The sequence below is a fragment of the Microcaecilia unicolor genome, chromosome 4 (genome assembly GCF_901765095.1).
Source record: "Microcaecilia unicolor chromosome 4, aMicUni1.1, whole genome shotgun sequence".
In the NCBI taxonomy this organism is placed as follows: Eukaryota; Metazoa; Chordata; class Amphibia; order Gymnophiona; family Siphonopidae; genus Microcaecilia; species Microcaecilia unicolor.
Genome location: NC_044034.1, coordinates 9,204,933 through 9,229,699, shown reverse-complemented (window position 1 = coordinate 9,229,699; position 24,767 = coordinate 9,204,933). Strand labels below are relative to the sequence as shown.

The 24,767-nt window shown below is 47.7% G+C and overlaps 1 protein-coding gene across 1 annotated transcript in view; it reads left to right on the top strand.

Annotated features, from left to right (window-relative positions):
- The window catches only part of LOC115468203, a 116,219-nt gene that overhangs the window by 57,605 nt on the left and 33,847 nt on the right, over positions 1-24,767 (top strand). The window contains exons 9-13 of the mRNA XM_030199740.1: positions 6,772-6,835; positions 7,177-7,391; positions 7,670-7,764; positions 16,019-16,421; positions 23,660-24,121. Coding sequence (XP_030055600.1) covers positions 6,772-6,835; positions 7,177-7,391; positions 7,670-7,764; positions 16,019-16,421; positions 23,660-24,121 — 1,239 coding nt within the window. The remainder of the gene's footprint in view (positions 1-6,771; positions 6,836-7,176; positions 7,392-7,669; positions 7,765-16,018; positions 16,422-23,659; positions 24,122-24,767) is intronic.

The window sequence follows — 24,767 nt, the reverse complement described above, 5'->3', positions numbered from 1 at the left end:
AGAGGAAATTGGAGGGCCATGGGATAGGAGGAAATGTCCTATTGTGGATTAAAAACTGGTTGAAGGATAGGAAACAGAGAGTGGGGTTAAATGGGCAGTATTCACAATGGAGAAGGGTAGTTAGTGGGGTTCCTCAGGGGTCTGTGCTAGGACCGCTGCTTTTTAATATATTTATAAATGATTTAGAGATGGGAGTAACTAACATAGTAACATAGTAGATGACGGCAGAAAAAGACCTGCATGGTCCATCCAGTCTGCCCAAGACAAACTCATATGTGTATACCTTACCTTGAATTTGTATCTGTCCTTTTCAGGGCACAGACCATTATAAGTCTGCCCAGCAGTATTTCCCGCCTCCCAACCACCAGTCCCGCCTCCCATCACCGGCTCTGGTACAGACCGTATAAGTCTGCCCTCCCCTATCCTCGCCTCCCAACCACCACCCCCTCTTCCCCCCAACTGTTCCGCCACCCAATTTCAGCTAAGCTTCTGAGGATCCATTCCTTCTGCACAGGATTCCTCTATGCATATCCCACGCATGTTTGAACTCCGTTACCGTTTTCATCTCCACCACCTCCCGCGGGAGGGCATTCCAAGCGTCCACCACCCTCTCCGTGAAAAAATACTTCCTGACTCTTTCCTGAGTCTGCCCCCTTCAATCTCATTTCATGTCCTCTCGTTCTACCGCCTTCCCATCTCCGGAAAAGATTCGTTTGCGGATTAATACCTTTCAAATATTTGAACGTCTGTATCATATCACCCCTGTTCCTCCTTTCCTCCAGGGTGTACATGTTCAGGTCAGCAAGCCTCTCTTCATACGTCTTGGAACGTAAATCCCATACCATCCTCGTAGCTTTTCTTTGCACCGCTTCCATTTTTTTAACATCCTTCGCAAGATACGGCCTCCAAAACTGAACACAATACTCCAGGTGGGGCCTCACCAACGTCTTATACAGGGGCATTAAAACCTCCTTTCTTCTGCTGGTCACTCCTCTCTCTATACAGCCTAGCAATCTTCTAGCTACTGCCACCGCCTTGTCGCACTGTTTCGTCGCCTTCAGGTCCTCAGATACTATCACCCTAGCGAGGTAATTAAATTTGCTGATGACACAAAGTTATTCAAAGTCGTTAAATCGCGACAGGATTGTGAAAAATTACAAGAGGACCTTACTAGACTGGGAGACTGGGCGGCTAAATGGCAGATGACGTTTAATGTGAGCAAGTGCAAGGTAATGCATATGGGGAAAAAAGAACCCGAATTATAGCTACGTCATGCAAGGTTCCACGTTAGGAGTTACGGACCAAGAAAGGGATCTGGGTGTCGTCGTCGATAACACACTGAAACCTTCTGCTCAGTGTGCTGCTGCGGCTAGGAAAGCGAATAGAATGTTGGGTATTATTAGGAAAGGTATGGAAAACAGGTGTGAGGATGTTATAATGCCATTGTATCGCTCCATGGTGCGACCGCACCTTGAGTATTGTGTTCAATTCTGGTCGCCGCATCTCAAGAAAGATATAGTAGAATTGGAAAAGGTGCAGCGAAGGGCGACTAAAATGATAACGGGGATGGGACGACTTCCCTATGAAGAAAGACTAAGGAGGCTAGGGCTATTCAGCTTGGAGAAGAGATGGCTGAGGGGAGACATGATAGAGGTATATAAAATAATGAGTGGAGTGGAACAGGTGGATGTTGTAGGATAAATCACAGATAATAAATTACCTGTGTCCAGGTTCCCCTAAGCAGAACTATCTGCAAGCAAATAATCCTGAATTAGGTCTAGGGGTGGGAACCTTGGAACCTAGCCAAATACTTCCGTTAGAAAGAACTGTAGCTGAGACTGTAGGCTGAGATATATATATTAGATTTATTATAGTATGTCAGGTAAGAAAATAGAGCTAAGGTATACAAAATAGAACTCTGCAAGCTTTGGCTGATTACAAAATTACGGGCTGATAAAAATTACACTCATACGTCACACTACTAAACACTAATTCTTACTGGTTACCAGGTAAAATTACACCACTGATCAGTCACACTATGTTACGAGGTAGTACAGTTATTAGCAGCTTCTCCTAATCACAAGTACGACAGCACCAGCCTTCTGCTCAGGTAAATACCACTAACTAGCCCCGACTAGTAGGAAATGAATCACCGTGTCTCTCACCAGGCTTAGACCTCAGGGTCATGTCTCTCGGGAGCTGGCACAGGACACCTCACAGACTCAAGCTGGATTCACAGCGAGTCTCAGTCGCAGCTGGAAGGGAACTCTGCAGCAGATAAGGAGGTCACAGGTCACGCAGGGCAGATACAGCTGAACCACGATACTTTCCTCCAGATACACAGTTCATCAGTTGGTGGACCTTATTAGGTCTCACTGGTCTTCTTTTCACCTCCACCTTCTTCCAAGGCTTCTTCCTAACTCTTTCTTTGTTCCCGCTCTCCCCGTACCTCTTGGTCCGGTGGCTGCAGGAACCAAACTGGATCTTCCTCCGCTCACTGCGTGGCAAGAACAGTCCATTGTTCTTGACCTTCAAGTTGTTACATTTTGGTATGCATTTTCTGTTTCTCACCCGCCTTGCTGGAGCCAGCCTCTCAGGGAGATAAGGGGGCCTGCTTTGCCCACAGCATGTCCTTGGTGTTGAGCTTCTGCTGTAATTTTCCACAAGCTGCAAAGCTGTTTCTTGCTGACACAGAGATGTGTGGGTCAGAGTGTACAGCCTCCATTTTGCTGTCATAGGATTATACAGGCCAAGGCCCGCAAGGTGAGACACACAGGGAAATACTCCTACATATTCCCCCCCTTGGAGATGGAATTTACTACAAAGGAGTAAAAGCCTTCTCCAATCTAACTAGTAATACAGCTAGACTGGTTAAGTCAGACTCATGGTCAAGACTGAGGACATAAAACAGTAAATGTCATTTACTCAATACTAACACGCTATCAATGATAACTAGAAGCAAATACTTCATAAAATCATACGTATTGTTCAAACGTAGTTTCAAAATACTAATACAGCAAACTACTAATACTAGAACACTCTTAGGGTGTTAGCAGCTATGTCTTAACACATGAAATTATAATCAACATTTAACCATCAGTACAATAAAATGCATAGCAAAAGCATCAGCAAATTAGTACAGAATATGAAAATGTAAACTAAGATGTAGTATAGTGGAGAGTTACTCATGGTTGACCTCCACACAGTCTAACAAAGTCAATGGTATCAGAGTCTTTAGACTGTAAAACGACATAATGTCCAAACCAAAGTCAATAGGGTGGACCATGATGAATGATGAGGTGTAAATGGACACTTCTCACATCAAGAAGACATCAAACAGGAACAAAATGGTCCACGTAATGGTGCTGATGAAGAAAGTCTTCAAACATAAGCATTGGACACAGTTCAAAAAGAAAGTCAATGAAATGTCCCAAAAACAAGTAAACACATCCAAAACTTCACTTTCAGGAACACTGGATTGGTTAAAATAAAAATAAAACCAAACAAATTCCCCCCCAACAAGAAGAATGATTATTGGGAAAAGAAAATCCAACAGTCATGACTAAACAATGGAAATCATGAGGGACAAAGGGAAGGAATGTTGAAAACCACCAATGGATTAGGAAGCGGAGCGTCAGGAACATCTTGAAGAACGACATCAGGAACTGGAACAGAATCAATCTGTTTGGCAACTGCACCGAATCTTCAAGGTTTTGTTTTTTCTCTGTAGCTGAAAAACAAAAGAAAACGAAGCTATTCTGCTTCATGGTTAGTTTGGGTCATTTCAACAATGCATGTATCTGGAACCAAATGACTGGGATGACATGGTCTCAGCTGATTGATGTGGACCCACTTAAGGTTATCTTCACCTTGAGAATTTTTTTCTGAGGCGAATTTGGTAAGCCACAGGTGAAGCTTTTTCCACTATAGGGAAAGGACCATGCCAACTGGGCAGAAATTTCTTCTCTTTTACCTTGTTTCTGCCAAAATTGAAATAGAATACCTTGTCGCCAATTTGGTATTCTTTGGAGGTAGTCCCTTGATCGTAGTAGGCTTTTCTACCTCTAGCACTACTTTCCAAGTTCTTTTGGGCAAAGGCAAAGGCACTTTGCAAATGCTGACGCAAATGGGTGACGTACTCATGAGAGGAAGTAGCACTGGACAAGTTCACATCATTAGTCCTGTAAAGCAAATGAATTGGTAATATCATTTCCCTACCTGTCATCATCTCGAAAGGTGACACTCCTGTAGACCGATGAGGAGTGGCACGGATGGCCATGAGGACCAATGGTAACTTCATGTCCCAATCCTTACCTGAAGATGACACATACTTCTTCAGAATGGTGATGATGGTACGATTAGCTCTTTCCACTTGTCCTGAGGACTGCGGTCGGTAGGCAATGTGTAGTTTACTCTTCACTCCTAGCATCTTCCACATGTGTTGGATCACTTCGGCAGTAAACTGAGATCCTTGGTCTGAATCCACTCGCATTGGCAAGCCCCACCGGCTGAACACATGATTCAGTAGTAAGGTAGCCGTAGTCTCAGCAGTGCAATTGGGTGCAGGAAGGCACTCCACCCACTTAGTGAACATGCAGGTGACAGTAAGCATGTACTTGTTGCCTCGGGTGGATCGAACCACCGGTCCAACCCAATCAATCTGGATATCTGACCAGGGCATAGCAATACCCTTCTTCCTGAGGGGTGCCCGATGGGATGGTGAAGATGGCTGGAAACGACAACAGGTCAGACAACCTCGAGTATACAGCTTCACATCCTGACGCATATGGGGCCAATAAGCCACTTGCTTCAAGGTCTCATAGGTGATGCCTTCTCCTCTATGTCCTGCACATGGTTCATCATGAGCATGTTGCAACATGATGCCACGAATAAGCAGGTCCTGGCGGATCTCAAACTTCTCTCTAGATGTATAGAGTATCCTCAATTCTTCCGTTTGACACTCCTCTTCTGTCAATGGATGTTCTTGTGGATTCTGGATGTACTCATAAAATCTTCCAACCACCGGATCTGATTTCTGAGCCGTGACAAGGTCAAAGGATGGGACTTCACTGCTCCACTGGAACACTGGAGTCTCACAGAGCTGTTTAGTTTGCCGTCTGGTGACAGCCTGAACTGCCAATGCATCCGGTTCTGAGAACCGCCATAGTTCTCCGGTGAGCGCACCTTCCTTCGCGAGTAGGTCTGCCAGATCATTCCCTATCTTGTCAGGACTATCAACTTTTGCATGACCCTTGACCTTCTTCCAATAGATGGTCATGTCATGGTCTCGTACCAGTTGATCCAGAGCCAGAATCAAATTTCCATGATGTACTGGTTTTCCTTTAGAATTTAGCATGTTGTTCTGCTTCCAAATGGGCAGATGAGAGACAAAGTTCTGTCTCACATAATCTGAATCAGTGCATATGACTAGTTCCCTAAGTCCTCTCTGAACTGCAGACTGTACCGCCACCAAGGCTGCAACTATCTCAGCATACTGGTTTGTCTGGGAACCCAAGCTGTGCTTCAAAGTCTCTTCAGGAATGGCTGGATTCCATACCACTCCCACACCTGCAACCAACTCATGGTCTGTATCACGGCGGTAGGCACAACCATCCACATAGACCTTAGGTATGGTCTCACAGATCTTTTCATCATACAGATGATGTAGATGAGGTTCTTTCTCCTGTGGGGGAACATCTGTTTCAGAAGTACCTGCAAGGGAATCATGGCCTGCACAGTCATGCAGGTCCGCCATACCTTGGGCTACTACATTGCGATGTTTCTGAGCATACCTTACCTCTAAAGGCCATCCTTGGAGAGCCAATGTCCAGGATACTATCCTGCTGTTGGACACCTGACCGGATTTGATTCGGTCGCTCCCCAGGAAACTAACAATCTGATGACACGTTTCCACGATTAGCTTCTCTCCTTGGATGTAACTCCTGAAATGTTGCAGAGCCCATACCGTGGTCCACAAGGATTTCTCACAGTCTGAATACTTCTTTTCCACATCAGATAGGCCTTTGCTAGCATAGACCACGACCCGCTTGTCGGAATCATATTTCTGATACAAGACCGCACTCATGGTGTGCTTGGAGTAACCCAGGTCAACGTAGAACTCACGACCCCCCTCAGGGTACGCGAGGCATGGAAAGCGGCTAAGCTGCTCCTTCAGCTCCTGCATAGCAGATTCCTGCTCTGGACCCCAAGACCAGGGCATATCTTTCTTCAATAACTTGACCAAGGGTCTGGTGATCTCTGCATACTCCTCTATGAACTGTCTGGAGTAATTACATATTCCCAGGAAGGAACGAAGTTCTGTGAGATTGGTAGGTTGTTTCAGCTGTTGTAAGGCCTGTACTCGCTTCTTCTGAGGTCTCAGACCCTCTGCAGAAATTTCATACCCTAGGTAATTCAGCGATTTCCTGCACCATTGTCCTTTGGCTAGTGTTAGTTTAGCTCCAGCATCTGTCAACTGTCTGAAAACATGCTCAATCTCTGCCACGTGCTCCTGAAAGGTAGGGCTCTTGATCAGAATGTCATCCACGTAGACCACGGTTCCTCGAGCTTCAGCATCTGGAAGTGCCTTATGGAGGAAGATGTTGAACTCAGCAGGTGAATTGAGAAAACCAAAGGGAGTTCTGTTCCACGTATACTGTTTCTTCCCAAAGGTGAAGGCCAGTTTATACTGATCATGTGGATGTACAGGTACGGTCCAAAATCCTGATGCCAAGTCTAAGCTTGTGAAATACTTGGCCCCTTTTATTGTAGCAAGACTCTGATCCAGCGGAGCCATCGGCCACCTGGACAACGGCACTCGCTTATTCAGCTGACGGTAGTCCAGTGCAATTCTCCAGCTGTTGTTCTTCTTCAGGATAGGCCACAGAGGGGAGTTGTATGTGCTGTTGCATTGCCTAATGATGCCCCTGGCCTCCAAAGTGTTGAGAATCTCTTGCACGGATTCGTAGGAAGCTAATGGGATCTTGTACTGGCGCACAAAGACAGGCTTACTATTAGGATCTGTAGGCACTCTGGTGACATGCAGGTCTGTATGGCCACAGTCATATGAGTCAACAGCAAAAAGTTCCTTGTATTTGTACAGCAACTCAGTCAACTGCAACTTCTCTGTGTCAGTAGTACACGCATCAGCCTGTTCAACTTGCTCTTTCACCATAGCATCAAACTCTGAGCAAGGCTGGTTGGATGGAATTTCCACTTGCTCCTCTATCTCCTCTTGCAAAGATGAAGTTTCAACAGAATTCACCAGTCTGGACTTCTGGGGTAAAGGCATCCTTCTGGACAAAATCAAGAATTCGTCTTCCAACTGCACCTGTGAATCTGTTGCATCATATGGCCAGATGAACTCCACAGATATGAGGCCTCTGGGAGAGGTAAACAGACATTCAGTTGTCTCCCCCCCCTGGCAGGTGTTCCAACTGGAGGGCAACCTGCCAATAATAGGCAAACTTACCTCGACATCCGGAAAAGACGCTCCCACCAAAAATCCAAAAGGGTCTTCTTTAGACACCACAACTGCCTCTGAATGCGGATTGGTGACCAACACGTGAAAAGGTGCATCTGTAACCTCCAAACATGGCAGAACACCGGTGGACAACCCTAGGTCACGAAAGAAAGAGTGAGGGTTGAAGAACACCACTTTATCCAACAGACGCTGTCCCTGTGCAAGGCGGAGCTGGATGGAAAAGTCCCTCACTCTTGCCGGGATGGTCACCTCTTTATCACAGACTACTTCACAGACCTGGGGTATGGTTTGCCCAGACTTTAAGCTCACAGGCGTCGACTCAGATTCCACTGGGTTGCCGTCCAATCTGCTCCACAGGACAAGATTCACCAAGTCCACGTAAACTCCCAGTCGCACAAGGCAATCGGAGCCCAGACATAAGGGCTGTTGTAGGCCTTTGACAACAGAGAAGTGATGGGTGAACGACTTCTGTCCCACCGTCAAAGGAAGACTGCATTTTCCCACTAGAGGCCTGGTACCTAGTCCAGGTACTTCTACCGAAATGGAAGAACACTTACTGAAGGGAAGTGGCACAGACTTGCGAAGACGGTAAAACAAGGTGTCACTGATGAAGGAGACGTCGCTTTGCAACAGCAACGTGGACTGAAGTATTTGGATGTCAGTTATCTGGACAGGAACAGTGTAAGCATCACCCCTCTGTTGGATGTCGGTCAACCTACGAGGATGAGAAGGATCAGGACTGGGAATGGAAGCGAGGGTCTCTTGCGGCATGTCAGTAGCTTAATCAGGGGAGTTCTCCGCCGTAGGCGAGGCATTCAGAATAATCTCCAGGTTGTCATCATTTAGAACCATATCAGCTATCCGATCTGTCTGGACGCGGATGACGTCACCACTCTGTTCGTCCCCCCCTGGTCCGCCACGCAACTGGAGCTCCCAGGTGAACGGGTCAGCTGAGTTCTGGAACTTAATTCGACCTGGGGTATCCCGAAGTCCCACGGAGCTGGAGCCACTGACTCTGCTCATCTGCTGGACTTTCCCATATGGAAGGGGCTCAGTGACTTGTGCCCAAATAACCTCATGGTGAAAATCCAAATCAACCCACAATCTCTTCAGAAGATCAATTCCAATTAAGAATTCTTCGCCCGCACAGGTAGTAATTATGGCAGGGTGTTTGATACTCATCTCACCGAGCTGTAAGGAAAGCCACACCTGACCTACAGTCCCAATGCTCTGTTTGCCATAAGCCTCCAGGGAGAATTTGCATGGGGTCACATGCAGCGTCTCCCCACCCTCTTTTAGGGATTCCTCTAGTTTCTGAAACAGGCCCTGGGTAATTAAGGTCACCTGTGAGGCTGTATCCAGGAGACCCGGACAGGAAAAGATCTGATGAATCAACACATCCATGGTATATCTGGAACCTTTAGGAGTAAGTTTACCCATCAAATACCTGGTTTCCTTAATAGAATCGCATAACAGAGGCCTTTCCTGGTCCGCGGGCTGGGCATCAGCCTTGGGCAACGAGGGCTCCTCACTGCCGGATGATAGAGCATCAACGTGAACAGTGGGCATGTTGGCAGGTGACGCCGGAGCCAAGCCTAGTCATGCTGTTTCTACTTCTGCAAACTCCGGGTGTTCCGAGATTTCAACGGACTTGACACTGGGCCCGGTCTGAGTTGTTGGACCGAGGACCTGGTCCTTGTTCCCTTGGTAAGGGTTTCCTCTCTTTTGAGAAGATGATGGATATTGCGAGGCTCCAGCATTTGAACCCTGTTGTTTAGCCCGCAGTGCTTTTATTTGGCCTTCTAGGGCCCTAATCTTCTCCTCCGGATCGGGACTCTGATGCTTAGCTATCGTTTGATCAAGCTGTGCCTGCAAGTTCCTGATCTTCTCCTGAGCCCACTGTCTCTGATTATGACGCCTCCTCCGAAAATGGGGTTGATCCTCGTGAGCAGTAGGAGGCGCTGTGTCCCTCGGCTGGTATGATTGGTTACTGCCACCACGGGACTGGGCAGGTGGGTTTGCCCCCTTGTTTTCCAGAGAAAGTGTGGACGTAACAGCACAAACACTGGGTTGGGCCCCCGGGCTGCGGTTCTTTGATGCGGGTCTGGGTGTTGCCCCCGCGGGTGTTGTGCGACACATATCAAAAACCTCCTCTGCCCGCCTCAACAGAACGGCGAACGGTTCTTTCTTGTAACCTGCTAAAGACACATTCATGTGGTTGGGCAGGCCTTTCACGAAAAGGGTCCTAAAATCTCCAAATTCAAGGTCTTTGGTATCTGGATCCGCCCCCCCTTCGTAAAATACCTCCTTCAAGCGATAGGCCCATTCATGTGGACTCTCATTCGGGCCACAGCACATATTATATGCTGCCCTTTTGGCTTCTGTGGGATCCGCGAACTGTCCATACCGCTTCTTCAGAGCCTGTTCCACTGTGGATAGGTCATTATGCTCGGCTAAAATCGCTTTTAAATATGTTTGGCACTCAGCCGCAAACGTCCACTTCAGTAGAGCTCTTTTATCTGATTCGGCATGAACCTGTAATTCTTCAAAAAGGTCACGCACGCTATCCAGGTGAGCGTGTATGGTTACCCCTGAAGACTCTTTAAAAGGTACAATCATAGAGCGAAGTGTTCTCATTGTTTGGTTGTGCTGATCTCTAGATAAAGGAGTAACTTTGGGTGTTTGGGTGTAATACCGCTGCTCACCAGCAGGAGAAGAGAACAGTGGTGTGGGTATGCTGCTGATGTCAGCAGGTGGGTCAGAGGACTGTGACCTTCCTGGGAGGAGCACAGGCCCACTGGTACTGGTGACATCATCATGCGGGGCAGAGGACTGTGACCTTCCTGGGCGTGGCCCAGATGCAGCTGTACTGTAGCCGTCATTGGGTGGTACAGTACCCTGTGACCGGACAGGGCGGAGTCTGTGCTCCGGCATACTGTCGAAGGCTTCAGGGGTTAGGGAACTGTACCGGGGAGGAGCTGTGGAGGGATTTCTGGGACTTACATAAACACTGTTAGGTTCCCGTGCAGGGCTAGAGGGCCTATCCGCATCCCCAGTCTCTGCCCCCCCATCACCATCTATGGGCAGTGACTCAGGGTCATCACATATATTTCGCACTTCCCTACGCACGGCATCTAAATCTTCTTGGCATCGCTTTAATGTCTGCACGCAAGAATCTTTCTCTTGTATTGCCTGGTCCAACAGCTGCGAGAGAGATTTATTCTCTTCCCACATTTCATTCCGCTCCTCTTTGGCACTGTACCATGCCTCTTGAGCAAAGCTGCACCTCTCCTGTTCTTGCTGCAACTCTCGTCGCAGAGCAGACATAGCACCCTCAGATCTATCTCTCACTTCTTGCTGGAACGATTGTAATCTAACAACTTCTTGACACCTTAAATCAAGAGTCTCTTCAACGTCAGCTAGCTGCTGTGTTTTAGACCCCAAAACAGCATCTTTCTGCCTTAGCTCACACTGTAGGGAACAGACTTGTTTTTCACACTGGGATTTCAGATCTTCTAGAGCTGCACATTTATCTCTCAGTACTGGGCAATTAACACATGTTAGCTGACCTTGGGTACTGCTCGACTCCCTATCTCCTACAGCAGTCGCCTGAGCCAGTCTGTCCGCCCACGAACGCTGCAATTCAGCCTTTTCTGTGGTCAGAGCAGACACTGTTTCCTGCGATCGCTGCAGGGCTACCTGTAGCGAGGAACAGTTATTCATAGCATTTTCTTTGATAGCTAGCAGGGTGCAAACTAATTCTGCTAGATCTGTTAGAGCAAGCTTAGCTTTGCCTTGCACAATATTGGTCAAAACTGAGGTATATGCTGCTTGGCTATCACCAGATTCTTTTCTAAATAGGGAGAGCAATGACTCAATGGAGTAGCTCTTCTGTGATTTGCTTTGGGCAACGTTAATAAGAATCTCAAAAACATTCAACTCTAGTTTAGTGAGCGAAGTAGTGTGTGAAGTCATCGTGGCTGGCTGAGCTGACTGCAATAATGTCTCGCTGCTATCTCTAAGCCGTAAATCTTAACTAGCAGCTTTACTGTTCAGCTACCAGATCCTCCCTCTTCGTAGTTCTCTAAGAAATACTTTAACAGCACAGTTCAGTGACACAGAAAGCAAGGAATCAGTGAAGCAGTACGAAAAATTACAGAAGGCAAATATCCCCAGCCTGTCAGTTCTCTCTCACTGAAGACACACAAACCGGAATACTTTCTCAACTTTATGAGTTCCCGGACGACGCCCCCATTATCTGTAGGATAAATCACAGATAATAAATTACCTGTGTCCAGGTTCCCCTAAGCAGAACTATCTGCAAGCAAATAATCCTGAATTAGGTCTAGGGGTGGGAACCTTGGAACCTAGCCAAATACTTCCGTTAGAAAGAACTGTAGCTGAGACTGTAGGCTGAGATATATATATTAGATTTATTATAGTATGTCAGGTAAGAAAATAGAGCTAAGGTATACAAAATAGAACTCTGCAAGCTTTGGCTGATTACAAAATTACGGGCTGATAAAAATTACACTCATACGTCACATTACTAAACACTAATTCTTACTGGTTACCAGGTAAAATTACACCACTGATCAGTCACACTATGTTACGAGGTAGTACAGTTATTAGCAGCTTCTCCTAATCACAAGTACGACAGCACCAGCCTTCTGCTCAGGTAAATACCACTAACTAGCCCCGACTAGTAGGAAATGAATCACCGTGTCTCTCACCAGGCTTAGACCTCAGGGTCTTGTCTCTCGGGAGCTGGCACAGGACACCTCACAGACTCAAGCTGGATTCACAGCGAGTCTCAGTCGCAGCTGGAAGGGAACTCTGCAGCAGATAAGGAGGTCACAGGTCACGCAGGGCAGATACAGCTGAACCACGATACTTTCCTCCAGATACACAGTTCATCAGTTGGTGGACCTTATTAGGTCTCACTGGTCTTCTTTTCACCTCCACCTTCTTCCAAGGCTTCTTCCTAACTCTTTCTTTGTTCCCGCTCTCCCCGTACCTCTTGGTCCGGTGGCTGCAGGAACCAAACTGGATCTTCCTCCGCTCACTGCGTGGCAAGAACAGTCCATTGTTCTTGACCTTCAAGTTGTTACATTTTGGTATGCATTTTCTGTTTCTCACCCGCCTTGCTGGAGCCAGCCTCTCAGGGAGATAAGGGGGCCTGCTTTGCCCACAGCATGTCCTTGGTGTTGAGCTTCTGCTGTAATTTTCCACAAGCTGCAAAGCTGTTTCTTGCTGACACAGAGATGTGTGGGTCAGAGTGTACAGCCTCCATTTTGCTGTCATAGGATTATACAGGCCAAGGCCCGCAAGGTGAGACACACAGGGAAATACTCCTACAATGTGAAGCGTTTGTTCACGCTTTCCAAAAATAATAGGACTAGGGGGCATGCGATTAAACTACAGTGTAGTAAATTTAAAACAAATCGGAGAAAACCTTTCTTCACCCAACGTGTAATTAAACTCTGGAATTCGTTGCCGGAGAAAGTGGTGAAGGCAGTTAGCTTAGCAGAGTTTTAAAAGGGGTTGGACGGTTTCCTAAAGGACAAGTCCATAAACCGCTACTAAACGGACTTGGAAAAATCCAAATTTCCAGGAATAACATATAGAATGTTTGTACGTTTGGGAAGCTTGCCAGGTGCCCTTGGCCTGGATTGGCCGCTGTCGTGGACGGGATGCTGGGCTCGATGGACCCTTGGTCTTTTCCCAGTATGGCATTACTTATGTTATGTACTTATATAGGAGAAGGTTGATGCATGTAGTACTTTATACTTTATGCCTTTGCACTTAGGGAAGTGGAGATTGAGGAAAGTTCGGGATGATCTTTTGGCATTTCTGGGTGGCAGGTCTATTAAGACAGACATGTATGCAGGGGCTTCACCGTGAATGATTTTGTGAACTAATGTGCATACTTTGAAGGTGATACGTTCCTTGAGTGGGAGCCAGTGTAGTTTCTACCGTAAGGGTGTAGCACTTTCGTATCTTGGTTTTCCGAAAATGAGTCTGGCTGCTGTATTCTGGGCTGTTTGAAGTTTTCTCAGTATTTGTTCTTTGCAGCCTGCGTATAGTGAGTTGCAGTAATCCAGATGACTGAGTACGAGTGATTGCACTAGGTTGCGGAAGACAGATCTTGGAAAAAATGGTTTTATTCTTTTCAGTTTCCACATGGAGTAGAACATCTTTTTTGTTGTGTTGTTCGCGTGAGTCTCAAGCGTTAGGTGGCGGTCAATAGTGACTCCAAGGATTTTTAAATTTTCTGATATTGGCAGATTTAGTTTAGGTGTGTTGATAGCGGTAAATTTAGTCGTGTTGTATTGGGAGGTAAGTATGAGGCATTGAGTTTTTTCTGCATTCAGTTTCAGTCGGAATGCATCTGTCCAGGTGTTCATGATGCGTAGACTTTGGTTGATTTCGTTGGAGATTTCATTAATGTCTTGTTTAAAAGGAATATATATCGTTACATCATCGGCATATATGTAAGGGTTGAGGTTGTGATTTGATAGAAGTTTTGCCAGGGGAGTCATCAGTAGGTTAAAAATTGTTGGCGAGAGGGGGGATCCCTGCGGTACTCCGCACTCAGGTGTCCATGCGGCAGACGTGATTGAATTTGATGTGACTTGATATGAGCGTAAGGTTAAGAACCCCTTGAACCAATTTAGGACATTGCCTCCGATGCCAAAGTATTCAAGTATGTGTAATAGGATTTTGTGGTCTACCATATCAAAGGCGCTTGACATGTCAAATTGTAAGAGGAGTATATTGGTGCCAGTTGAGATCATTTGCTTAAATTTGGTCATTAGGGTTGTTAGTACTGTTTCTGTGCTGTGATTGGACCAGAATCCTGATTGGGCGTCATGTAGTATTGAGAACTTGTCAAGATAATTTGTGAGTTGTTTGGTTACCATTCCTTCTGTTATTTTAGTTATTAGTGGTATAGATGCAACTGGTCTGTAGTTGGTTATTTTGCTTGCATTTTTCTTTGTGTCTTTGGGTATTGGGGTGAGTAAAATGTTTCCTTTTTTCTTTGGGAAAAGTCCTTTTTGTAGCATGAAATTCAGGTGGTTCGTTAGGTCTACTATGAATTGTTGAGGAGCTGATATCATGAGGTTGTTTGGGCAGACGTCTAGTTTGCATTGGGATTTGGCGAATCTTTTGAGCATTTTAAAGATGAGGTCTTCTGACAGTAGTTCGAATTCGGTCCAGATTCTGTCTGCTGGGTATATTCCGTCTTCTGGGTCTAGACAATTTAGGAGATGGTCGTCCTTAGACTTGGTCGTTTCTGATTTTTAGCAATAATGGAAACCAAGGACGCCCATCTCAGAAACGATCAAATCCAAGACATTTGGTCGTGAGAGGAGCCAGAATTTGTAGTGCACTGGTCCTCCTGACATGCCAGGACACCAACCGAGCACCCTAGGGGGCACTGAGGTGGACTACATAAATTGCTCCAAAGTGTTTAGCTCCCTTATCTTGTATGCTGAGCCCCCCAAAACCCACTCCCCACAACTGTACACCATTACCATAGCCCTTATGGGTGAAGGGGGGCACCTAGATGTGGGTACAGTGGGTTTCTGGTGGGGTTTGGAGGGCTCACATTTACCACCACAAGTGTAACAGGTAGGGGGGATGGGCCTGGGTCCACCTGCCTGAAGTGCACTGCACCCACTAAAACTGCTCCAGGGACCTGCATACTGCTGCGATGGACCTGAGTATGACATTTGAGGCTGGCACAAAATATTTTTAAAGTTGTTTTTTGAGGGTGGGAGGGGGTTTGTGACCACTGGGGGGGAGTAAGGGGAGGTCATCCCCGATTCCCTCTGGTGGTCATCTGGTCAGTTGGGGCACCTTTTGGGGCTTGGTCGTAAGAAAAAAGGGACCAAGTAAAGTCGGCCAGAACCGATGGCTGCTGTGGACCGTCACCCGTTCCAGCTTTCAGCGCAGTCCGGTCCGGATCTTCCAAGCTGCCAGGTTTGCTTGTGCTGTTTGAGCCTGCACAGCACCCGTAGCTGCCTGGTGATTGCAGCAGCTGAGTTCCAACTGCTTCTAGGCTTATCAGCCATCTTGGAACATTTCTGCTTGGCCTTTGCATTGCGTCTAAGGTCCCTGGTTTTGTTGGTGCTGTGCTGCACTTCTGCCTAGTCTGATTCCCTGATTCTGGCTTTGACTCTGCTTGTCTACTGGACTATTCTTCTGCCTGCTGCCTGCCTAGACCCAGATTGTTATTTGACTTTTCTTCTGCCTGCTGCCTGCCTAGACCCGGATTGTTACTGGACTATTCTTGCTGCCCGCCTAAAAGACCTTGCCTGGATTTGCCGGTACGTTTGTTCTGCCTTGCTTCTGGTGTGGGGTGGTTTTGCCTGCCGCTGCTGCCCCTCAGCAGTGGCCCAAGGGCTCACAAACCCAGTTTCCAGCTTTGAAAACGTGACAGAATGCAAAGGCCATGAGCTTGGCAAGATCACCCGACCTGCTGGGCATCCAGCCTAGAACTTCTGCTCCTGTTTCCCTTGTGGAGTTCAGTTCTGGCATTATGGTTGTTTTTGACCTCTTTGTGACACTGGAGGAATATCGTAGAGAACTTTTGTCTGATCCTCGGGTGAGGAAGCTACATGAAGCTTCAGCGGAGAGGAAGCGTGTCCGGCAGCTTGGGCGCGTGGTGAACCCAGTTTCTGCCATTGATCCTAGAACCCCGCTCTGGGAATACCGTCGCCTACTTGTCTCCGACCCAGCCCTGCGGGATACTCTGGAAGCTGCCATTGAGAGAGAGCGTGTTGCAAAGCCCGAGGTCCAAGCGTACCATCAGTCCATCCGGAGGGACGCTCTCAGCCGAATTGTTCCAGAGTCCAAGCTGAGCTCCAGCTCCAGTCAAGTCGCTGAGTCCATGTTAAGTTCCAGTTCCAGCCAAGCTCTGAGTCCTGTCCGAGTGACGCTTTTTTTTTGTTACATTTGTACCCCGCGCTTTCCCACTCATGGCAGGCTCAATGCGGCTTACATGGGGCAATGGAGGGTTAAGTGACTTGCCCAGAGTCACAAGGAGCTGCCTGTGCCAGGAATCGAACTCAGTTCCTCAGTTCCCCAGGACCAAAGTCCAGCACCCTAACCACTAGGCTACTCCTCCACTTCTAACCGAGGCTCCAATTCCAGTTCAAGTAACACTTCCAGCTAAGCCTCTGAGTCCTGTCCGAGGGAAGCTTTTGATTGAGCCTCTGATTCCTGCTCGAGTGGCACGTCTGGCCGAGCCTCCAGTCCTCATTCAAGTGGCACGGCCAGTGAAACCCCTGAGGCCAGCTTGGGGGGGTGCTTCTGATGGAGCATCTGAGCCTATTCAAGTGGCGCTCCAGGTCGAGCCTCCGGTCCTAGTCCAAGGGACCCATCCAATCAAACCTCTGAGTCCAGTTCGAGGGGTGCTTCTAACTGAACCTCCGATTCCTGCCCGAGGGGTACTTCAATCCAAGCGCCACTTCCAGTCCAGGTGGCGCTTCCAGTCAAGTCCCAGAGTCCTGTTCAAATGGTGCTTCTGGCCAAGCCTCCGGTCCCAGTTAAAGTGGCACGTCCAGTTAAGCCCCTGAGTCCAGTCCAAGGGACGCTTCTGACCGAGCCTCTGATGCCAGTTCGAGTGGCCCTGCTAGCCAAGCCGCTGCCAAGTTCCAGTACCAGCCAAGATGATGCTGAGTCTGTTCCGAGTTTGAGTTTCAGCCCAGATGAGCCTGAGTCTGCTCTGAGTTCCGGTCAAGCTTCTGAGCCAGCCAGGAGTTCCAGCCCAGATGCTGAATCCAAACTGAGTTGCCACTCCAGCCGAGATGCAGAGCCCAAGCCGAGTTCCAGCTCCAGCCGAGATGCGGAGTCCGAGCCATGTTCCAGCCAAGAGGCGAAGTACAGTCCTGATGCCTGTCCGGGTTCCAGCCTTGAGCCTTGTTCAAGCTCCAGCCAAGCTACCCCTGGTCATGTTTTGTGACTCCTCCGTAGATTTCACCATTGCTACCCGTGGAGACCTGAATTCCCCGTGGAAGTCGGGGGGGCCTTGAGGGGGAGATACTGTCACGTCTGTGCTCACCTCACCCTCTGGTGGCCAGAACCGGTGGCTGCTGTGGACCGTCACCCGTTCCAGATTTCAGCGCAGTCTTGTCCGGATCTTCCAAGCTGCCAGGTTTGCTTGTGCTGTTTGAGCCTGCACAGCACCCGTAGCTGCCTGGTGATTGCAGCAGCTGAGTTCCAACTGCTTCTGGGCTTATCAGCCATCTTGGAACATTTCTGCTTGGCCTTTGCATTGTGTCTAAGGTCCCTGGTTTTGTTGGTGCTGTGCTGCACTTCTGCCTAGTCTGATTCCCTGATTCTGGCTTTGACTCTGCTTGTCTACTGGACTATTCTTCTGCCTGCCGCCTGCCTAGACCCGGATTGTTATTGGATTTTTCTTCTGCCTGCTGCCTACCTGGACCCGGATTGTTATTTGACTTTTCTTCTGCCTGCTGCCTGCCTAGACCTGGATTGTTACTGGACTATTCTTGCTGCCCGCCTAAGAGACCTTGCTTGGATTTGCCGGTACGTTTGTTCTACCTTGCTTCTGGTGTGGGGTGGTTTTGCCTGCCGCTGCTGCCCCTCAGCAGTGGCCCAAGGGCTCCCAAACCCAGTTTCCAGCTTTGAAAACGTGACACATATGATGTAACCTAACTGGTGTAAGGTACCATCTGTAGAAGACTTTTATCACATTCTCCTGCAAGGCCACTGATCTTGCAGACTTCAGTATGCTTTTCTCAAGCTGCTGCCAACTGGCTTCTATGAGTGTAAAATTCAACTCTCGCTCCCACTGCGTCCTATGCATCGGAGAGGGTCTATGGCGGACAGTTAAATGGGCATACAGAAGGGATATCATACCACGCGCTGTTGTAGAGTCTACACATATGTGCTCCAAGGGATGTACATCCCTCTTCATACATTCACCATAGTCCGGCCCCCTCATGTAATGCAGGGCCTGCACATAGGCATAATGATCATCCTGCCTGAGACTATAGTGTTCCCGCAGGGTCTCGAAAGGTATCACTTTTGTACCCACATGCAACTGCCCCCACATGTCCAAGCCATTTTTCGCTCATCTACTAAATATAGTGTCTCCCACCCCCGGCGGGAACCTCGGGTTGTCCGCTATCGGTGCTAAGGCAGAAACAGGTGGCTGACGCTCTCCAAACATAAGGTCCCAATAATGGAATGTGGCCTGTACGGTGGGTGGGAACTTATCTATCTGGCCTCTATGCCGTGCGCTCACCCACATTAAGTGCCCCAGTCTGCGGGAACCCACCATGGTTTGCTCCATTTGGACCCATAGCTTGTGGTCTTCTCTACAAAACCAATCCACAGCAGCTCGTGACTATGCTGCACAATAATACCAAAAGAGGTTGGGAACTCCCAGCCCTCCCTCCCTTCTACTCCTATACAAGAACGCTCTCGAGAGCCTTGGTCTCTTCTGATTCCAAATGAACCTAATGATTTTGTCCTGCAACCACGACAAGAAAGACCGAGACATTCGCACTGGGATTACCTGAAACAGGTAGAGAAGGCGTGGCAACACATTCATCTTTAGTGGTGGCAATCCATCCCATCCAGGATAGCCCCAAAGACGTCCAGCTATCTAAGTCTCTTATTATCTCTCTCTTAAGGGCCGGGTAATTAACATCAAACAGTTCGGACAATTTTTTTGGGATCTGCACCCCCAGGTATCTCATGTCCCGCTCAGCCCATTTAAAAGCAAAAGATGTCTTCAACGTGTCCATCAAACCCGCCGGAATGCCCACCGCCATGCCAACCAATTTGCTAGCGTTCAACTTGTAACCAGATATCCTAGCATATCCCTCTATCTCCCTCATCAAGTTGGGGAGGGAGACCATTGTCTTCGTCATATACAAGAGAACATCGTCTGCAAATAGTGCAATTTTGTGCTCCCGGTCCCCTATCCTGACTCCAGTAATGTCCACATTTTCATGAATAGCCTCCGCTAAGGGCTCCATCGCCAGTGCAAATAACAATGGAGACAGAGGGCATCCCTGTCTAGTTCCTCTTCCCAATGTAAAGTTCCACGAGTTCCCACCGTTAATTCTCACACATGCTTGGGGAGATGAATATAAGGCTTGGATCCAGAACCTATAATACGGACCAATCCCAACTCGATGTAGAACCATGTCCAGGTAACCCCAGTGGACCCTGTCGAAAGCCTTTTCTGCGTCTAATCCTAACAGCACTACAGGATTGGCCTTCACCTTTGCACTGTACAGCACATTCAACGTTCTACGTACACTATCTGCTGCTTGCCTTTTGGCTACGAATCCTACCTGGTCCGAGTGGATCAGGTCTGGAAGCACCCATCCCAGACGATTGGCAAGCACCTTCGCCAGTATCTTGACATCGGCATTGAGTATCGAGATAGGGCGATAGGATGCACAGTCAACCGTGCCCTTACCCGGTTTTGGAATGACGGCCACCCACGCTTCCATCATGGGTTGGGGGAGCTTGGCCCCGCCCCTCACAGCATTTATTACCCTCGCCAGGTACGGCGCCAACTCTCCCCCAAAAATCTTGAAAAACTTGTTTGTGTATCCGTCCAAACCCGGGGACTTACCATTTGGCAGTTTTAATAACCTGAAGCACTTCATCCACTCCCACCGGTGCCTCCAAGTCCCTCTTCTGCTGCTCGGTTAGCACCGACAGGCCTCTGTCTTTCAGATATTTGTCTATCTCCCCGGTCTGTACAGCCGCATCCTCCCTGTATAGCGATTCGTAGTATTTAGCAAATTGCTCCCGTATCTGCTTTGAGGTGTTCAACATGTTCTCTGTGTCATCTTTTATTCTCAGGATTTGCCTATCCGCCCTCATCTTTCGCAATTTGTTAGCCAACAACCTTCCCGGCTTGTTAATGCTTTCATAGTATAACTGCTTCAGACGTGCATGCACAAACTTCAGACTCTCCTCATGCATCTCAGACATCTGCAGCCTCACGTCCTGGAGCCTACAGTAATCGGCCACAGCGCCGGTGGCCCTATACCTAGACTCCAACACCCCCAGTCTCTCCAAACAATTAGCCAGACGTTCCTTTCGTACCCTAGCCCTTTGACTTGCCCACTTGATGAAATAGCCCCTCGCTACTGCCTTGAAGGCATCCCATACTGTGGCTAAGGTGGGACCTGAATCTATGTTAATGTCAAAATATTCCTTCAAAATTGGTACAAATTTAGTCACTATATCTGGGTCTTGTAACAAACAGTTGTTAAGGGCCCATCTTCTTTCTCTCGCCTCTTCCCTTAGGGATGGGATGATTGCCCAAGCCGGTGCATGATCTGATATTGTGATATGCCCTATAGTTACCCCTCCCCTCCTAACAAAGATTTGGTCAACAAACACATAGTCCAATCTTGAGTAGGAGGAATGCACATGAGAGTAATATGTGTAGTCCCTACCTCTCAGGTGCCCCTGTCTCCACACATCGCATAACCCCAATCCTTCCACCAAGTGGTTCATTGCCTGGGAGACTCTATTATTGCTTGTGGTAGGAGGAGAGGACCTATCGCGATGGGGCTGCATAGTCGCGTTGAAATCTCCCGCCAGCAGCACCTTGCCTCTTGCAAATGCCTGCAACTCCTTCTGGAGGCGCCGGTAGAAGCGTTCTTGCCTCTCATTTGGGGCATAAACACATGCCAATGTGCATTCCTCCTGTTCCAACATTACATGGAGAAAAAGATAACGCCCTTCTGCTTCCCGCTTCTCATACAATACCTGTACCTTAACATCTTTATGAAACATGATTGCTACACCTCTTCTTTTTGCCCCCTTCGTATCTGATGCACAGCATACCCTCGGGTATTGCCTAGAGGTCAGGAGTCTTTCATGCTGTCTACGTAGGTGCATTTCTTGCAGGAACACCACCTGTGGGTGCATCAGGCTTAATTCTCGCCCCAGGGCATGTCTTTTGTAGGGCGAGTTCAATCCTTTTATGTTATAGGTTAGGAATTTAAGATCTGTCATCCTGACTAGGCATACCGAGAATACAAAACACTCAGGACCTATACAGCAATTCTTGCATACCATAAGCAGTCATTTCTATGAGTCACACAAGGAAAAGGAAAGCATCTTAAACGCTACAGTGAGCACTAGAACATCAATTCACCAATTGTAAAACGAAAACAGGCAGATTAGTACAGATCGCCGATCCTGCACAGTCAATGCCAACCGAAAGACATGTCTTTTTCACAAACACAGATACACCCTAATCCACTATAGAATAAGTAATCATAAACTTTCTATTTAGACAAAAACTGAACCCCCGATGCCAGACTCTGCAGACAATGCAACACCACAGAAACAGAAAATGTCCCCTAGTACTGTACAAAATATCAAGACAGCAGATGTAAATTTGAAAAAACTAACAAATACCAATCACCACTTTACAAATTAACAAATAGAAATAAAACAAATACAGAAAATAAAATAATACCATTTTATTGGACTAATACATTTAGAGGCATATTTTCAAAGCACTTTGGGAGGCTAAGTTCCATAGGTTTCTATGGAACTTTGGGAGGCTAAGTGCTTTGAAAATGAGCCTCTTAGCTTTCAGAGGCCAAAACCTCCTTCCTCAGGTCAATACAGTATAGTGCTGTTATAGTATCCTATCCTGACCTGAGGAAGGGGGTTTTGTTCTCTGAAAGTTAAGTCAAAATGTATTAAAAATTAGTCCAATAAAATGATTACCTTATTTATATGTTCTATTTATAAACAAATATTAACACATAAACACAGATACAATACTATACCCTAAAGCAAAAAAATAAAAAATATATATTTTATTTACAGTTTGTTGTCTCTGGTTTCTGCTTTCCTCATCTTCTTTTCACTGTCTTCCTTCCATCCACCATCTGCCCTCTTTCTCTCTCCCCTTTCCACCCACCATCTGCCCTTTCACTCTGCCCCTTCGATCCGTCTGCCCTCCCTCTCCCATCCATCCAGGGTCTGCCCTCCCTCATGCTCCCCCCTTCCATCCAGGGTCTGTCCCCTCTCTCTCTGCCCCCTCTCTCTGCCCCCTCATTTCAGACCCCTCTTTCCACCTGCACCTAGTTCCATTTCCAGCCCACATCTCCCACCTGCCCCCTTTTCAACCCCACTATCCCACCAGTCCCCAGCCCTTTTCTCCCATCAGTCCTGGGCTTCAGCCCCCAGCCACTTCTCCCTGTCCCCTTTAAAGCCCCCAGTCCCAACAGTTTCAGCCCCTGCCCCTTTTCAGCCCCCAGTTCCAGTTTCAGACCTCTTCTCCCATTAGCACTTCCTTCCCCAGTCCCCTTATTCCCTCTGAGCACCCCCACCCCTCCCCAATCCCCTTCTCACCTCTGAGCACCCCTCCTCTGAACTCCCCCATCCCTCCCCAATCCCCTTCTCACCTCTGAGTACCCTTCTGAGCTCCCCCACCCTCCCCAATCCCCTCTGAGCACCCCCACCCTCCCCAATCCCCTTCTCATCTCTGAGCACCCCTCCCCAATCCCCTTCTCACCTCTGAGTACCCCCACCCTCCCCAATCCCCTTCTCACCTCTGAGTACCCCCACCCTCTCCAATCCTCTTCTCCCCTCTGAGCTCCCCTCCTCTGAACTCCCCCACCCCCTCTCCAATCCCCTTCTCCCCTCTGAGCTCCCCCCCGACTCAGTCCCGTCCCCTCTCCATTGAAGCCATAGAGCCCTCTTCTCCTGCCACCGCCTGCCTTTTTTTTCTTTTTTTTTAAATCTGTGCAGCCACGCAGGCAGCGCTTCGCATCTGCCCTGCGTGTGCTGTGAAAGAAGTAAATCGCCAGCGCTGGCATCGGGCCTTCCCTCGATGTCCCGCCCTCTTGTGAGGTAACTTCCTATTTCCTCGAGGGCGGGACATCGAGTGAAGGCCCGAAGCCAGCGCTGGCGATTTACTTCTTTCACAGCACACGCAGGGCAGACGCGAAGCGTTGCCTGCGTGGCTGCACGGATTTAAAAAAAGAAAAAGGCAGGCAGTGGCAGGAGAAGAGACGCGACGGAGCACCCCCCACCCGCGGACACCCGGGGCGGACTTCCCCGCCACTAGGGCAGACAGCCCTGGTGTCTTCAAATTACACAAAGTCCCTGACAAAGTTCCTGTTCCACACAGACACTCCTTTATTTTGAAGATGTGAAACAGAAACTGAATTCTTACTCTCATTTCCTCTAAGAAGCATGGCAGCTGCAAATGCTGCTGAGAGTCTGCGAGATGAAGCTTCTTGTTCTATCTGTCTGGATTATTTTAAAGATCCAGTGATGACAAACTGTGGACACAACTTCTGCCGCTCCTGTATCACTCAGAGCTGGGAGGGGAGAGACACAGACTTCCCCTGTCCCCAGTGCAGGGAAACATCTCAGCAGAGGAACCTCAGATCTAACAGGCAGCTGGCAAACATGATAGAAATAGCAAAAAAGCTTAGTGAGACTTCCGTGAGACCCAAAGAGGAGAATTTGTGTGAGGAACATGAAGAGAAACTGAAGCTGTTTTGTGAAGAGGATCAGAAAATGATCTGCATTATTTGTAGAGAGTCCAGAGATCACAGATCTCACACCGTGATCCCAATAAAGGAGGCTGTGCAGGAATACAAGGTCTGTATCAGTATCTTTAGTATCACAGTGTGTCCTGGGGTCACAAATCTCATACCATGAACTCTATAGAGGAAGCAGAGAGAGGAAGGTGTGTGTATTTAATGATATTACTGAAAATGTACCTTTTCATTCCCATAAAACTAAATGGAGTTGAATTAGCGTTTTGAAGAATATGAGTAGTGAGATCAATCATCAAAACTTGAACCCTGGCTGCTGTCTATTCAGGCATCTTCCATATACATTCAGGGGTCAATATTCAGCCTGTGAGTTGTGGCTCCCAGAAGGAATACAGGTATTGCCAAAACTCCATGCTGTACCCAAGAACCTAAACATGATAATAATAATTAATAATCTTATTGAATTACCCCCTCATAATGCTGTTTCATCTTGTCTTACATTTCCCTATCTGTAAGAATGTGATATATAAAACAATTCACTCTGCTAATTTCTCCTATCAAAGCACCAAAATTCTCTTCCTAAATCAATCAAGTTTACAGCTGATTACCTAACTTTTACAAGTCTTCTAAAAACACATTTCTTCAGTTTGGCCTTTCTGAATACAAAGAACTCTATTTGAATTTTACTCACACCCATTTCTTAATCTCGTTTCCCATCTAGTCCTGCCTAATTATGCTCTCACCTATCC